Raw genomic sequence first — 18,709 nt, 5'->3', positions numbered from 1 at the left:
AACCCTTTGCCATTGAGTCAATTCCAACTCATAGCGACCCTACAGGACAGAGTACAGCTGCCCCATAGAGTTTTCAAGGAGCACCTGGCGGATTTGAACAGCCAACATTTTGGTTAGCAGCCGTATCACTTAACCACTATGCCACCAGCTGACAACATCATGACCAAGCATATGCAGTGTCGGCATCTGTAATACCTGGCACAGGTATGATGGTTGCATTTTTTAAAATTTTATTGTTGACTTGCAGGTGGTCAAATAATTTTTTAAGCACTACCAAATTTTTCTAGAGATGTCTCCAAAAGAAATGCATTAGAGTTATATTGCACTTTTCAGTTTTCAAAGAATTTTTACAAACACTGGAGTTGACCTACAAAGTTATGGTTGTAAATAGAGGATAGAGTATTATCATCTCTGTTTTATAGTTGAAAAGACTGATGTTTTCAAATTTGCCCCATGTCAAACAACTGATGAAAGCTAAATACTGGTTTTCTGATACCTAATCCAAAATGTACTTCCCAAGGTACCAGACTGCCTGTCTAATTTGGACACGAGGTTTGGTTATTGTATAGAAGGGTTTTTTAATTGTTGTTGTTGCTATTGCTTCAGTATTTGATTGTGTTTCAGGTGAAAGTTTACACAGCAAATAAAGTTCCCATTTAACAATTTTTATACAAATTGTTCTATGACAGTGGCTACAATTTTCATAATGTGTCAGCATTTTCATTATGTCCATTTTGTTTGTTCTGTTTCCATTGATCTAGCGTCCCTTTCCCTCCTGGCCTCCTCATCTTTGCTTTTGGGTAAATGATGACCGTTTGGTCTCATATAGTTGATTGTTTAAGGGAGCACATTACTCACAGTTGACATTGTTTATTTTGTAAGTGTACGGTTAGCTTTTAACTGCAGTCTTACAGCTTCGAAAAGGATACACAGTGATTTATTTTTTAAATCCCTTTTTTCTTTGCCAATCCAACATTTTCACATGTGCAATCCGGTGACATCTATTACACTAATCATGTTGTGCAACCATGGCCAGTAACCATCGCCAAATTTTCTATCACCATTATAGATTCTCAATACTTCCCAAACAATGCCTGCCCTTCTCGCCCTCTCTCCCACCCTTGTAACCAAAACTTAGGTCTCTATATATTTTCTTATTCTAGATATTTCATAAAAGTGGAATCATATAATATTTGTCCTTTTTGCTTTTGTTTTTCTAAGAGCTAACAGATGCTTTCCTTATCTCGATATGATTTCCTTACTGAAATCTGCATAAACTAAAGGCATTAAAAAATACAGCCACAGCTTGGCTCTTTGATGTTTGTGTTTCCGAGGTGTTTTCCTTGGAGCAGGACAGCCACTGAAATAGCAGTGGCTCTGCTGCCACGATGCTGTTGAGGAGTGGAGCTGTGTTCAACCAAAAGACACTCCTCATGAGGCAAGTGGAAGAGCGCCAGAATTATCATAGAAACAATGTAAAGCTCCACAAACTTCCTCCTCTCTCTATGAGACGAGTAGATGAGTGGCCGGAATTTACAAAATCACATGAGCTACCTCCCCTTCCTAGATGTGGACAACACACTAGCAGAACATTCTGGCGTAAGAAAGCCTGGATTTCTAATTTAGCATTTCTGCCCATGGCTGTGTTTACTTGGAATCAAAATAAGTGACTTCACCTCTGTCCATGGTCCCTTGTCACATAATAGACACATTCCCAAAGCCCTGCTAGGGTCAAGAGGCTACATTACAGGGATAATGCACTTTTCAACATTCAAGGAACCAATCATTTTCCCTTTCTCAAGTGTCACAAGCTACCTCAAAAATTTTAACTTCCAATCTGACAATGCCTGGTAGCACTACAGTTAAGTGTGAGCACACCCTTGTCTAAAGGCCTTCCCCCAAACACCACCCTTGCTGTCCACAGAAATGCCAGGGAACTTCCTCAGCCTTCTTCCACAAACAGACTTTCTGGGTTCACCAGCTCTCATGGGGCTAAAAGAACACTGGTAGCACTCTTGTCACATACTTCTCCATCTATGAAGTAGAGAAAGAACCATCCTGACTTGAGAAATAATTATTGTTTACAAAAGCAATGGAGGTTCAGAATATTATATTGATAACTGAACATAACCAGTTGCCATTGAGTCAATCCCAACTCAAGGCAACCCCATGTGTGTCAGAGTAGAACTGTGCTCAATAAGGTTTTCAACGGCTGATTTTTCGAAAATAGATCACAAGTCCTTTTTTCCCAGGCACCTCCAGGTGAACTTAAACCTCTAACCTTTTGGTTAGCAGAGAATGGGCTAACCATTTGTACCACCCAGGAACTTAAAAACATGTTTTGTAAACTGGTATTGTGGGCTAACCTTTCAACAAAAGCCTTTAAAAAAAATTTTTTTTTTTTTTCCTCTGAGGAAATAAAAGATTAACTCCTATCAGGAATATGCTTTTCTTTTTTTCTTTAATTTTAAAATGTTTATTGGTTTGGTTCCTTTCATTTTATATAACCATGTTTATTACAGAAAATATAAAAATACAGAAAAGCAGATAGAAGAAAAACTATAATCATTTTGATATATTTCTTTCCTGTATTTTTCCTTTTTCACAGTTTTTGTTTTGGATTTTCTGTTCATAGATTTTTATACATAACTGTATCATATCATAGTTTTATACCCCATTTTTAGCATCATAATTACTTTTTGTACATTATTATAAATTTTTAAATAATAACAACCAATTAAAACTTACTGAATGCTTACTATTTACCAGACCCTGTTCTAGACAGTATGAAGTAGTCTCTGAATAACTTAAGAGCTCATTCCCATTTACCAACTGAGGTACTGAGGTACTAAATAACAGGCTCAAGGTCATACGGGTATTAAGTCGTAGACCAGTAAACATAGCACAATCTACTTCATAATATTGCAATATTATGAGCCACAGTTTACTCAACCATTTCTCTGTTGTTAGACATTTAAGCTATTTCTACAGTTTAAGTATAAATAAAGCTATATAGATATCTTAAAGTTTTCCTTTTTCTCAGTATCTTTTAGAATAAATTTCCCCGATTCAAAATCACTCTGTGAAGGGATGTGAGATTTTTTAAAGCTCCTGATACATATGGTAAAAATGCTTTCCCAAAGGATTTTCAGTCTTCAGTAAGGAGAGTACCCAGCTCACAATGGTCTCACAAGTACTTTTTTATTTTTAAAATCTTTGGCTAATTGTTGCTTTAATGTTACATTTTTTATTATCATCAATGTTGAACATTTCTTTATATCTCTAAGGACATTTTACAAGTATTAAGTCTCACTAGAAGAGGCACAACCAAGAATGAGCTATTGACAGATGTGAACAAAGGGCAATCGAATAGAAGAAAGTAAGAGTTATGAGACAATAAAACTGGAAGGGTGTTAGGTAATATGGATTTCAATCTTCTCACTTTACAGGTAAGAAAATGGAGGTTCTCAGAGAAGACTTTAGAATATAGTTAGTGTAAATATGAATGTGTACAATGGAATACTACTCAGCAATAAAAAAGAAGAAACCACTGATATATACAACACTAATGAATCTCATAGACACCAGGCTAAATGAAAGAAACTGGACACAAAAGAGAGTGTGCTGTGTGATGACTAAATTTATATAAGCTTTTGGAACAGGCAAAAAATATCAAAGGTGAATATATCAGAACAGTGGTCACTTCTAGGGTGTGAGATACTGACTGAGAAGGGACATTAGAGAACTTTCTGGGGAGATGGAAATGTAATTTGTGATTGGGTGTGAGTCACATGAGTGTATCCATTTGTCAAAACTGTACAGTTAGGATTTGTGCCTTCCAGTGTATGTAAAACTTACCCAAAAAATGTAAAAAATAATAGTAAGAGGAAACAAGGCTGGCAGAATATCAGTAAGTGTTGCAGCTGGTACGTGGGGGCACATGGGGGTACAATACACTGTATGCTTACTCTGAATACGGTTAAAGGCGAACGTGACAACCAGAGAAAGTTCAATCCATGTTTGGAAGTGCTTTCGCACAGCTCCAGGTAGCCTTCCAACGCTTTGTTTTCCTGAGTTACTTTAACGTTTCCAGGTATGTTCTAGGCTCCCTTCCCATCTTGGGTCTATTTCCTAACCTCCCTAAGGGGGGAAACAACAAAAAAAAAAACGGTTGCTATTGAGTCTCCTCCAACTCACAATGACCCATGAGTGTCAGAGTAGACCTGTGCTCCACAGCCTTTTCAGTGGCTGGTTTTTCAGAAGTAGATTGCCAGGGCTTTCTTCTGAGTTGCCTCTGGGTGGACTCAAACCTTCAATCTTATGGTTAGCAGCAGAGCTGTGTTAACTGTACCACCCAGGGACCTCCCATCTCCTTTAAAATAAATGGGAAACCTGAGAGCTAAAGGGCTCCCTGCAGAGGCTATGCTCCATTCCAGTTGAGCAGGCAGAAGCCCAATTGCCAGAAAACTGCTTGTCCAAAGCCATACACAGTATCTGCCTTTAAGAAACAGCCCACCCTAGTTTTGTACATCTGAGATAGCGGAATATCTTTTGAAAACAAAACTGCTTCACCCTTCCACAGCAAAATACATGTAAATATATATATAAAACCAAACCAAACGCATTGCCATCAAGTCGATTCCAACTCATAGCAACTCTATCGGACAGAGTAACTGCCCCACAGGGCTTCCAAGGAATGGATGGTAGATTGGAACTACCGACCTTTTGGTTAACAGCCAAGCTCTTAACCACAGCACCACTAGGACAGAGTAGAACTGCCCCATAGGATTTCCAAGGAGTGGCTGGTAGATTCGAACTGCCGACCTTTTGATTATCAGTTGTAGCTCTTAACCACAGTGCCACTACCGCACTCTCTCTCTCTCTCTCCCTCTACTTCTAAATATGTCATTGCATTGCTCGCTAAATATGCCTTTTTGTTAGGAAAGGCAAAAAAAAATTTTTTTACCGTTACATTCTTTGCACATATTTTAGTCTCAAATCATAATTAATTTCTGAATTAGAACTTGCATAATATGAAACATCCAAAGACATACTACGAGCGATATTTATTTGCAGATACTGTTAAACTTGTTAGCGTTTCTCCAACACATCAATTGGCATCAATCCGAGGAAGAAAGTTACATAAAAGGTGGTAGTAAGTAGAAAGTTATCAATGAGTTTATTTTTCATTTATCTTATATGCACTCCAAATATCACGAGTCCAAAATAGGAGTTTTAAACTAAAACAAATGAAATGAGTCAAGGGTGCTTCTCCTGTTTAGGGAAAAAGCTCCACCATTTAGAAGGTTCTCGAAGTGCTTTATGAGCATTATCGCACAAGATGACTTAGGACATCCATCAAATACAGGCTGTAATTGCATACAGTATGACTGCAAAGCTACCTTGATAGCACTTGACCGTTTGTTATTAAAATCCCCATCCATTAGCAGTTACTGCTTATTGCATAACACCAATAGGTCTTGTAAAACACACATTTACAGGAACCACAACTGCATTACTAAAGATCACACTTCGGGTTTGTAATAATCCTATCGCGAGCAAAGCTGCGCTACAAAACCGCAGTTCTAAACGCATCATCTCTGATCAGAGAACCTAAGGTACAGAGTCCCATACGACGCACCAAACATTGCTATGGAAATCTGCCAGTGAAACAACTTTAACTTGCTGCAATGCCCTTTTTTTTTAATTAAAATTTATTGAATTTTTTTTTATTGTGCTTTAGGTGAAGTTTACAGCTGCAGTTGATTTCTCACACAAAAATTTATACACGTACTGTTTTGTGACATTAGTTGCAACCCCCACAATGTGACAGCACATTCTAAAATATATTGAATTATCCAAGTTCTAAATAACTCAAATGTCAAAATAAAATTACCTCTAGTTATAAAGAGAAATAAGTCCTGATACATGTTACAACACAGATGAACCTTGAAAACACATTTCACTATGCTGGGTGAAATGTCAGTCACAAAAGGACAAATATTGTATGATCCCACTTAAAATGTCTAGATTAGGCAAATGTACAGAGACCAAAGTTTATTAATAGTTACAAGGGGCAGGCAGGAGGGAATGGAAAAGGAGGACTCAATGCTTAAGGGACACTGAGCTTCTGTTAAAGATGATGGAAAAATTCACAACAGTTAAGGGTGATGGTTGAACAACATGGTGAACACAAGTAATGTCAATGAACTGTACATCTGAAGATTGCTGAAGTGGCAAATAAATGTTTTGTTATCTACATATTTACCACAAAAAAAAAAAAAGAGAGAAGAAGAAAGAAACAATTCTCAGGGAAAAAAAAAAAAAACCATTTCTCTATTTGGGAATATTCATTTATGAACCTGTCTTAGTTACTTAGTGCTAAAACCAAACCAAACCCGTTGCCACTGAGTCAATTCCAACTCACAGCAACCCAACAGGACAGAGTAGAAATGCCTCATAGGGTTTCCAAGGAGTGGCTGGTGGATTTGAACTGCTGACCTTTGGGTCAGCAGCCAAGCTCTTAATCACTGTGCCACCAGGGTTCCTACCTAGTGCTGCCATAACAGAAATACCACAGATGGGTGGCTTTAACAAACAGAAATTTATTCTCTCACAGTTTAAGAGGCTAGACATCTGAATTCAGGGCGCCAGCTCCCGGGGAAGGCTTTCTGTCTCTGTCGGTTCTGCGGGGAGGCCTTTGTCATCAATCTTCCCCTGGTCTATGAGCTTCTCAGCCCAGGGACCTCAGGTCCAAAGGACGCACTCTGCTCCCAGAACTTCTTTCCTAGTGGCATGAGGTCCCACACCTCTCTGCTCACTCTGTCATTTACATCTCAAAAGAGATTGACTCAAAATACAACCTAATCCTGTAGATTATATCCTGCCTCATTAACATAATTGCCTCTACTCCTGCCTCATTAACATCATTGAGATTAGGACTTACAACATATAGGATAATCACATCAGATCACAAAATGGTAGACAACCACACAGTACTGGGAATCGGGGCCTAGCCAAGTTGGTACACATTTTGGGCTCCGTAACAGAACCAAGGGAAGCTTTCTTTCTTCCTGATAAGAAAAATTGCTGAACCCTCTCTTTTTTGCTCAAAAGATAAACAAAATACAACCTAAGAGACCTGAGATTCTCCTGAATTTAAAGCCTACTGAAGAGTTCATCAAACTGTGAAACAACCACACCAAACAACTAGATGCATATTTAAGAGATACACACACACCTACACACGCATATATTCATAAAACAAATATATATATAAGCAAACCAAAACTTAGATATTAATTTCAAGTTTTGTGAGACAAGTATGTTTTCTCTGAGGCAAAGGAAAATTATGCTATGTAAACTCATATAATTAATTTTCAAGATCGGCTTTTTCCCTCTATGATTCCTTCACTTTTCCTAAGTGATGCCTCTAAGTAAAGATACAAATTAGGTTAGGCTGATGAAATCATGCACTACTACTTAATCCATAACTTTCAGAATCATTAAAAATTGGTAGAGAGCTTTTAAGGAATTTCCAGGGAGTCGGGTTACAACGAAAATAGTAATTACAATTTTTAAAGTAATAACTCTTTCCCTGGGTGTGACATTCTGTTTACTTACAGACTGTCCATTTATCCCCCGGGGGTCTTCCATTGAAGACGTCTTCTTCTGAATTATATATGGGCTATTAGCTACACACTTCTTCAAAGAGTTCCAACAACCCTGCACCTGTGAAGAACAGAGCACCAAGCAGCCGTATTAATTGCACGGCATGAAGTTAAGACCTGATCTTTGCATCTGCAGCTTTCCATTTACTAGCATGTATACAAAAGTCAAGAGCACTTACCTTCACCGAGTGAATCTTTAAAATAAATATCATGGGCTCACTGTTTATCACAATTTATATGAGCCAAATTATAGCTCTCTTGTGCCCACTGTCAGCAGCTGCTGCCCAAGAAAAAAGAATGGGGAGGGGGGTGGGAATGGCAGCTAGATAGCTTTCCAAAGACATTATTTTTGAGCCAACAGTGCAAGACCATTTTTCTTTTCTTTTTTCTGTAATTCAGTTTCTCCATGCTATCCATCAACGTCAAGTGTACCACAATGCAAAGAGGAAATGCTCACAAAAGAATATGATTGTAGTCTGAGCAAGGATAAAAGAGAAAAAACTAGAGTTGAGTGTGTTACTCTCAGGGCAAGGATATTATTATACTATTAGCAAGTTTACATTAGGCCATAGTTTCACAGTTGATAAATTCTGAACTTGAAGAGATCCAACACCTTCAGGAAGAATAGCATTTGGGGATATTTCAAAAGACAGACAATAAAGATAGTCTTTTGAAATACATTTTCCATTTAACTATCTTAAAAATATATATATAACCAGGGGGCGGAGCCAAGATGGCGGACTAGGCAGACGCTACCTCGGATCCCTCTTACAACAGACACGGAAAAACAAGTGAATCGATCACATACATAACAATCTACGAACCCTGAACAAAAAACACAGATTTAGAGACGGAGAACGAACTAATACAGGGAAGCAGCGATTGTTTCCAGAGCCTGGAGCCAGCGTACCAGTCAGGTACGGCACAAGCACAGAGAGCTGCTCCACCCCCCTGAACTAACCCCGGGAGGGAGACCAGCCGCTTCCGCGGGCGGCGTGGGACGCAGCCGGTAGCAGAAGTCCCCAGGAGGCAGTGACTGATCTTGGAACGGGGAGAGCAGCGTCCCAGCCAGGGAACCATCCCACCAGGATTTGGACTAGACGCAAGTACGGCATAAACACGGAGAGCTGCTCCACCCCCCTGAACTAACCCCGGGAAGGGGCCCAGCCGGGTCGCGCGGGCGGCGTGGGATGCAGCCAATAGGAGAAGTCCCCAGGAGACAGCGACTGGTATTGGAGCGGGGAGAACAGCGTCCCAGCCGGGACACTCGGTCACGGCACAAGCATGGGGAGCTGCTCTACCCATCTGAACTAACCCCGGGAGGGGGGCCACCTGGTTCGCGGGGGCGGCACGGCCACGCGGCTGGAGGGACGAGAAGTCCCCGGGAGGCAGCGACTGATTTTGGAGTCGAGAGTGCACCGTCCCAGTAGGGGAGCCTTGACGCTGGGCGTGGGGCTGGAAGTGGAGGATCTGACCATGACTCCAGCGGGCCAGATCCCCCAGGGGCAATCTCCACACAGCCAGCACACATAGGTGACGCGCCCGCGGGAATCTCAGATATAATAGTCATTCCAAGCAAGACAAGAAACTCTGGCTATATTCTGAGGTGCTACTCTCCTATCTCTCTGTTCCCTCCCCCACCCTCCCCAGGCGGCTTCATTAACATCCGAATAGCCTGAGCCAGAGGGAGAACTCTGATAGGGGTCTGACTGCATTTTTTTTTTTAGCGGATTTTCTGGAAAAACTAGTTGCCCAGTGATGGCTCGGAGACAACAATCCAAATCAAACCACTTAAAGAAGCAGACCATGACAGCTTCTCCAACCCCCCAAACAAAAGAATCAAAATCTTTCCCAAATGAAGATACAATCCTGGAATTATCAGATACAGAATATAAAAAACTAATTTACAGAATGCTTAAAGATATCACAAATGAAATTAGGATAACTGCAGAAAAAGCCAAGGAACACACCGATAAAACTGTTGAAGAACTCAAAAAGATTATTCAAGAACATAGTAGAAAAATTAATAAGTTGCAAGAATCCATAGAGAGACAACATGTAGAAATCCAAAAGATTAACAATAAAATTACAGAATTAGACAATGCAATAGGAAGTCAGAGGAGCAAACTCGAGCAATTAGAATGCAGACTGGGACATCTGGAGGACCAGAGAATCAACACCAACATAGCTGAAAAAAAAATCAGATAAAAGAATTAAAAAAAATGAAGAAACCCTAAGAATCATGTGGGACTCTATCAAGAAGGATAACCTGCGGATGATTGGAGTCCCAGAACAGGGAGGGGGGACAGAAAACACAGAGAAAATAATTGAAGAACTCCTGACACAAAACTTCCCTGACATCATGAAAGACGAAAGGATATCTATCCAAGATGCTCATCGAACCCCATTTAAGACTGATCCAAAAAGAAAAACACCAAGACATATTATCATCAAACTCGCCAAAACCAAAGATAAACAGAAAATTTTAAAAGCAGCCAGGGAGAAAAGAAAGGTTTCCTTCAAGGGAGAATCAATAAGAATAAGTTCAGACTACTCAGCAGAAACCATGCAGGCAAGAAGGGAATGGGACGACATATACAGAACACTGAAGGAGAAAAACTGCCAGCCAAGGATCATATATCCAGCAAAACTCTCTCTGAAATATGAAGGCGAAATTAAGATATTTACAGACAAACACAAGTTTAGAGAATTTGCAAAAATCAAACCAAAGCTACAAGAAATACTAAAGGATATTGTTTGGTCAGAAAACCAATAATATCAGATATCAGCACAACACAAGGTCACAAAACAGAATGTCCTGATATCAACTCAAATAGGGAAATGACAAAAACAAACAAATTAAGATTAATTAAAAAAAAATATACACATAACAGGGAACCATGGAAGTCAATAGGTAAAAGATCACAATAATCAAAAAGAGGGACTAAATACAGGAGGCATTGAACTGCTATATGGAGAGTGATACAAGGCGATATAGAACAATACAAGTTAGGTTTTTACTTAGAAAAATAGGGGTAAATAATAAGGTAACCACAGAAAGGTATAACAACTCTATAACTCAAGATAAAAGCCAAGAAAAACGTAACGACTCAACTAACATAAAGTCAAACACTATGAAAATGAGGATCTCACAATTTACTAAGAAAAACGCCTCAGCACAAAAAAGTATGTGGAAAAATGAAATTGTCAACAACACACATAAAAAGGCATCAAAATGACAGCACTAAAAACTTATTTATCTATAATTACCCTGAATGTAATAAAGAGACAGAGAGTCACAGACTGGATAAAGAAACACGATCCATCTATATGCTGCCTACAAGAGACACACCTTAGACTTAGAGACACAAACAAACTAAAATTCAAAGGATGGAAAAAAGTATATCAAGCAAACAATAAGCAAAAAAGAAGAGGAGTAGCAATATTAATTTCTGACAAAATAAACTTTAGACTTAAATCCACCACAAAGGATAAAGAAGGACACTATATAATGATAAAAGGGACAACTGATCAGGAAGACATAACCATATTAAATATTTATGCACCCAATGACAGGGCTGCAAGATACATAAATCAAATTTTAACAGAATTGAAAAGTGAGATAGACACCTCCACAATTATAGTAGGAGACTTCAACACACCACTTTCGGAGAAGGACAGGACATCCAGTAAGAAGCTCAATAGAGACACGGAAGATCTAATTACAACAATCAACCAACTTGACCTCATTGACTTATACAGAACTCTCCACCCAACTGCTGCAAAATATACTTTTTTTCTAGCGCACATGGAACATTCTCTAGAATAGACCACATATTAGGTCATAAAACAAACCTTTGCAGAGTCCAAAACATCGAAATATTACAAAGCATCTTCTCAGACCACAAGGCAATAAAACTAGAGATCAATAACAGAAAAACTAGGCAAAAGAAATCAAATACTTGGAAACTGAACAATACCCTCCTGAAAAAAGACTGGGTTATAGAAGACATCAAGGAGGGAATAAGGAAGTTCTTAGAAAGCAACGAGAATGAAAATACTTCCTATCAAAACCTCTGGGACACAGCAAAAGCAGTGCTCAGAGGCCAATTTATATCGATAAATTGAAAAAGAAGAAAGAGCCAAAATCAGAGAACTATCCCTACAACTTGAACAAATAGAAACTGAGCAACAAAAGAATCCATCAGGCACCAGAAGAAAACAAATAATAAAAATTAGAGCTGAACTAAATGAATTAGAGAACAGAAAAACAATTGAAAGAATTAACAAAGCCAAAAGCTGGTTCTTTGAAAAAATTAACAAAATTGATAAACCATTGGCTAGACTGACTAAAGAAAAACAGGAAAGGAAACAAATAACCCGAATAAGAAACGAGAAGGACCACATCACAACAGAACCAAATGAAATTAAAAGAATCATTTCAGATTATTATGAAAAATTGTACTCTAACAAATTTGAAAACCTGGAAGAAATGGATGAATTCCTGGAAAAACACTACCTACCTAAACTAACACATTCAGAAGTAGAACAACTAAATAGACCCATAACAAAAAGAGAGATTGAAACGGTAATCAAAAAACTCCCAACAAAAAAAAGCCCTGGCCCGGACGGCTTCACTGCAGAGTTCTACCAAACTTTCAGAGAAGAGTTAACACCACTACTTCTGAAGGTATTCCAAAGCATAGAAAAGGGCGGAATACTACCCAACTCATTCTATGAAGCCACCATCTCCCTGATACCAAAACCAGGTAAAGACATTACAAAAAAAGAAAATTATAGACCTATATCCCTCATGAACATTGATGCAAAAATCCTCAACAAAATTCTAGCCAATAGAATCCAACAACACATCAAAAAAATAATTCACCCTGATCAAGTGGGATTGATACCAGGTATGCAAGGCTGGTTTAATATCAGAAAAACCATTAATGTAATCCATCACATAAATAAAACAAAAGACAAAAACCACATGATCTTATCAATTGATGCAGAAAAGGCATTTGACAAAGTCCAACACCCATTTATGATAAAAACTCTTACCAAAATAGGAATTGAAGGAAAATTCCTCAACATAATAAAGGGCATCTATGCAAAGCCAACAGCCAATATCACTCTAAATGGAGAGAACCTAAAAGCATTTCCCTTGAGAACGGGAACCAGACAAGGATGCCCTTTATCACCGCTCTTATTCAACATCGTGCTAGAAGTCCTACCCAGGGAAATTAGGCTAGACAAAGAAATAAAAGGTATCCGGATTGGCAAGGAAGAAGTAAAGTTATCACTATTTGCAGATGACATGATTATATACACAGAAAACCCTAAGGAATCCTCCAGAAAACTACTGAAACTAATAGAAGAGTTTGGCAGAGTCTCAGGTTATAAAATAAACATACAAAAATCACTTGGATTCCTCTACATCAAAAAAAGAACACCGAAGAGGAAATAACCAAATCAATACCATTCACAGTAGCCCCCAAGAAGATAAGATACTTAGGAATAAATCTTACCAAGGATGTAAAAGACCTATACAAAGAAAACTACAAAGCTCTACTACAAGAAATTCAAAAGGACATACTTAAGTGGAAAAACATACCTTGCTCATGGATAGGAAGACTTAACATAGTAAAAATGTCTATTCTACCAAAAGCCATCTATACATTTAACGCACTTCCGATCCAAATTCCAATGTCATATTTTAAGGGGATAGAGAAACAAATCACCAATTTCATATGGAAGGGAAAGAAGCCCCGGATAAGCAAAGCACTACTGAAAAAGAAGAAGAAAGTGGGAGGCCTCACTTTACCTGACTTAAGAACCTATTACACAGCCACAGTAGTCAAAACAGCCTGGTACTGGTACAACAACAGGCACATAGACCAATGGAACAGAATTGAGAACCCAGACATAGATCCATCCACGTATGAGCAGCTGATATTTGACAAAGGACCAGTGTCAATTAATTGGGGAAAAGATAGCCTTTTTAACAAATGGTGCTGGCATAACTGGATATCCATTTGCAAAAAAATGAAACAGGACCCATATCTCACACCATGCACAAAAACTAACTCCAAGTGAATCAAAGACCTAAACATAAAGACTAAAATGATAAAGATCATGGACGAAAAAATTGGGGCAACCCTAGGAGCCCTAATACAAGGTATAAACAGAATATAAAACATTACTAAAAATGATGAAGAGAAACCCGATAACTGGGAGCTCCTAAAAATCAAACACCTATGCTCATCTAAAGACTTCACCAAAAGAGTAAAAAGACCACCTACAGACTGGGAAAGAATTTTCAGCTATGACATCTCCAACCAGCGCCTGATCTCTAAAATCTACATGATTCTGTCAAAACTCAACCACAAAAAGACAAACAACCCAATCAAGAAGTGGGCAAAGGATATGAACACACATTTCACTAAAGAAGATATTCAGGCAGCCAACAGATACATGAGAAAATGCTCTCGATCATTAGCCATTAGAGAAATGCAAATTAAATCTACGATGAGATTCCATCTCACACCAGCAAGGCTGGCATTAATCCAAAAAACACAAAATAATAAATGTTGGAGAGGCTGCGGAGAGATTGGAACTCTTATACACTGCTGGTGGGAATGTCAAATGGTACAACCACTTTGGAAATCTATCTGGCGTTATCTTAAACAGTTAGAAATAGAACTACCATACAACCCAGAAATCTCACTCCTGGGAATATACCCTAGAGATACAAGAGCCTTCATACAAACAGATATATGCACACCCATGTTTATTGCAGCTCTGTTTACAATAGCAAAAAGTTGGAAGCAACCAAGGTGTCCATCAAAGGATGAATGGGTAAATAAATTGTGGTATATTCACACAATGGAATACTATGCATCGATAAAGAACAGTGACGAATCTCTGAAACATTTCATAACATGGAGGAACCTGGAAGGCATTATGCTGAGCGAAATTAGTCAGAGGCAAAAGGACAAATATTGTATAAGACCACTATTATAAGATCTTGAGAAATAGTAAACCTGAGAAGAACACATACTTTTGTGGTTACAAGGGGGGGAGGGAGGGAGGGTGGGAGAGGGTTTTTTTATTGATTAATCAGCAGATAAGAACTGCCTTAGGTGAAGGGAAAGACAACACTCAATACATGGAAGGTCAGCTCAAATGGACTGGACCAAAAGCAAAGAAGTTTCCGGGATAAAATGAATGCTTCAAAGGTCAGCGGAGCAAGCGCGGGGGTCTGGGGAACATGGTTTGCAGGGACTTCTAAGTCAATTGGCAAAATAATTCTATTATGAAATCATTCTGCATCCCACTTTGAAATGTGGCGTCTGGGGTCTTAAATGCTAACAAGCGGCCATCTAAGATGCATCAATTGGTCTCAACCCACCTGGAGCAAAGGAAAATGAAGAACACCAAGGCCACACGACAACTAAAAGCCCAAGAGACAGAAAGGGCCACATGAACCAGAGACCTACATCATCCTGAGACCAGAAGAACTAGTTGGTGCCCGGCCACAATCGATGACAGCCCTGACAGAGAGCACAGCAGAGAACCCCTGAGGGAGCAGGAGATCAGTGGGATACAGACCCCAAATTCTCATAAAAAAGACCAAACTTAATGGTCTGACTGCGACTAGAGGAATCCTGGCGGCCATGCTCCCCAGAACTTCTGTTTGCACAGGACGGGAACCATCCCCGAAGACAACTCATCAGACATGAAAGGGACTGGTCAGCGGGTGGGAGAGTGACGCTGATGAAGAGTGAGCTAATTATATCAGGTGGACACTTGAGATTGTGTTGGCAACTCTTGTCTGGAGGCGGGATGGGAGGATAGAGAGAGAGGGAAGCCGGCAAAATTGTCAAGAAAGGAGAGACTGAAAGGGCTGACTCAAGAGGGGGAGAGCAAGTGGGAGTAGGGAGTGAGATGTATGTAAACTTATATGTGACAGACTGATTGGATTTGTAAATGTTCACTTGAAGCTTAATAAAAGTTATTAAAAAAAATATATATATATATATAACCATCTAGCTAGGCACTCTAATTTCCTCTCAGAATTAATTTTTCATGGTTATGCTCACATGGGGAACTCCAGAGACTCCTGGTTTTTCTTATTTGGGCTTAGCAACTAAGAAATTATTCTGTATGCCTCACATAAACATCAACATATATATTTAAATGTACATGCAATTTCAAGGAAAAAAAAGAGAGAGAGAGCCAATACAGATAAAATTAAAGAACACAGAACAAGCAGTAGTTTGAGTAATATCTTTGGTAGAGTTACTGGAGCTTTCAGGGTGGAAAAACCACTACAGAGGAAGTCAAGAGATCTGAGTTCAGGCTCTGATCTGACACTAACTAGCTAAAAGACCTTGGACATACACTTTAGCCTGAATCTCAGTTTTCTCAAGAGTGATTTCAACTGGCTGATATCTGAAGTCCCTTACAGCTTTAAAGTGGTTAGATTCCATGAATACAGGCATTTACACACACCGTTTTCAGGTAAACCATTCCAAGCCTGGCCCATCTGGGATGGAATTTTGAAACGCTGGAGTTATTCTCATTTACTTATGTTTACCTCACAGCTATTAATGTTGGAAAGGAGCCCTGGTGTTGCAGTGGTTAAAGTGCTCGCCCCATAACCGAAAGGTTGGCAGTTCAAACACACCAGTTGCACTTCGGGAGAAAGATGTGACAGTCCTCTTCCATAAAGATTACAGCCTTAGAAACCCTATGGGACAGTTCTACTCTGTCCTATAGGTTAACCATGAGTTGGAATCGACTCGCCAGCAACCGGTTGGTTTTTTTGTCATTAATGTGGGAAAACCTATGCATTATATACCGCGAACACAAAGGTGATGTTTCTTGGACAACATAAAGCTCATAAAGACTCTTAAAATGTGAAGAATTCTTAGTAAAGCACAGTGCTTTTGCAATTCTAACAGGAAACACTTGCCCAATTTCAACTTATGAGTAAATAAAAACCATACGAATGTATTTATGGTCTGGTAAGCCAAGATAACACAATATAGTGCTCTTTGAATTATACAGTATTTTAGCACTGAATTATCCAGTTCATCAGCATTGCTTTTAGAGGATTTCTCTGTATAATTACGGCTGTTATTAACTACCATCCCGTCAGTTTGACTCATGACTCATCGCAGGGTTTTCTTGGCTGTAATCTTTATGGGAGTAGTTCACCTGGCCCTTCTTCCGCGGAAGTGCTGGGTGGGTTCAAACCGCCAATCTTTACGTTAGCAGCCGATCGCTAACCACTTGCACTATTAAGGCTCTTTTTAGGCTCACCATGAGTTGAAGTTGTTTCGGGGCAACTGGCTATTCCTGCATAATTAGGGAAGAGTTATTACAGAATAACGTAGCCTCTTTTTTTTTTTTTACTGTTTATGTTAGTCTCTGGAGGCACATTAACTTTTCCAGGCACTAAGGTAGCATTTTAAAATAATGATAATAATCTTGTCTTCCACTGGTGAACTTTTTTACAGTTTACAAAGTACCATTCCATAAACTGAGCACAGCACACCTACATATCGAATGAGACAAAGTCCAGTCTCATTCCGTACAGAAGGGAGCAGGCCTAGAGACAAAATCTCTCTGATTTCCCACGAATTCCCATCCTCTCCATACCTGCCTTGAGAACAGGTTTCAATCAAATCTGTATATTTGATATTCCAGGATTGTTTCCCATGTGTTGTTTTCCATATTTCCATATTGAGCTTACTGAACAGTTTAAGGTATTAAGAATGGTCAAGTTACATGAGCATGAAAGGTATTTCACTTGTAATTTTATTTCTTCTGAAGATGAAACTATTCTGCACTAAATATCATGTTTGTTATTGTTTCCTTGGCTAAAAAGAAAAGACTGAGATTATTGAAAAGTCAAAGGAGTCAGCATTCATCTACTTCAGGTAGATTTCTTCTGGAAGAACGACTACAACTCAAAAAAAAAAAAGAAAAATTCACAGAGGGCCATGGACTTTATTTACAAATGCTCTGCTGCTTGCTAAATCAGCCTAGTTGTTTCCAGATTTCTACATGTCAATCCTGACCATGAAATATATAACATGACTGGGTCTACCGATATTTAGGAGCCTGGCTCTCGTAAACCCCTTAATTCCCTTGCTGGACTTGATCTTTCATGGTTTATAAATAAGCCTTCCACATTATAGCACTTATCTAAGGGGACTGTGATTATTTCTCTACCTGTCTCTCTCATTCAACTAGCTCCATGAGGGCTAAGACCATGCCTTAGCCATCATATTCCAGTAACATATGGCACTTATTAAATATTTGAGTGAGTGAATAATTGAATGAATGTAGATTCATGACTATTTTTGAATAAACGTAAACTCTGATTGACCTAGAATTAGATGGGCAGTTAAATGGTGGCACTATCGTTCAACCAACTTAAAAAATATCCGTCAAATTTCTGGTACTGAATATTTGTCTCAAACCCTAAGAAAAAGGCTTGGGCAAAAATAGTTTACTTGATTCATATCTATACCTATCTACCTATCTATCCATCCATCCATCCATCTATTCATCTCTATCTCTATATCTATCTCAATCTATTTATCTATCTATAGCTAGCTAACTGACTAGCTAAACAGAGAGAGGTCACTATCAATATACATGTATAGAACCACACATAAGCACCTATGGGTAACCTAGGGGTAAAGGTGACTTTGTTTAATCCAAAGAGGATTTCCTAGAAGTAAGGACATAGACTTGCCTTGAAGGATGCCTGGGGAGGCTAATCTAGGCATGAGATGGAGAGGGAAGGTGCATACTGATAGAACGATCGGTGAGATAAGATTTTTTTCCTCAAAAGAGTTGAGAGATTTGCAAAGTGCTAGATGCAGGACTTGGTATTAGAGGTGTCTGTACAGAACATGCACGCTTGCCTTGCCAAAACAGGGATTTGGGTTAGTCACCCATTTGTGCATTTACCCAAGAAGGCCCAATCTTTTATTTACGCACTCTCCTGAGTCAACTATTAT

The 18,709-nt window shown here is 39.0% G+C and overlaps 1 protein-coding gene across 6 annotated transcripts in view; it reads right to left on the bottom strand.

Moving 5' to 3' along the window:
* EYA1 (EYA transcriptional coactivator and phosphatase 1) overlaps window positions 1-18,709 on the bottom strand; it is a 438,130-nt gene that overhangs the window by 408,980 nt on the left and 10,441 nt on the right. For 5 of the 6 annotated variants that reach the window (XM_049853553.1, XM_049853551.1, XM_049853550.1 and 2 more), the window contains exon 2: window positions 7,624-7,731. In XM_049853553.1, the coding sequence (XP_049709510.1) occupies window positions 7,624-7,656 (33 nt within the window). In that variant the 5' untranslated portion in view covers window positions 7,657-7,731. Of the gene's footprint in view, window positions 1-7,623; window positions 7,732-18,709 lie in introns of those variants that run through there. The other variant, XM_049853557.1, reaches the window with a different exon arrangement.

The sequence above is a fragment of the Elephas maximus genome, chromosome 15 (genome assembly GCF_024166365.1).
Source record: "Elephas maximus indicus isolate mEleMax1 chromosome 15, mEleMax1 primary haplotype, whole genome shotgun sequence".
Lineage (NCBI taxonomy): Eukaryota > Metazoa > Chordata > Mammalia > Proboscidea > Elephantidae > Elephas > Elephas maximus.
Note: the sequence above shows the minus strand (reverse complement) of the source record. Positions and strands in the feature narration are given on the sequence as shown.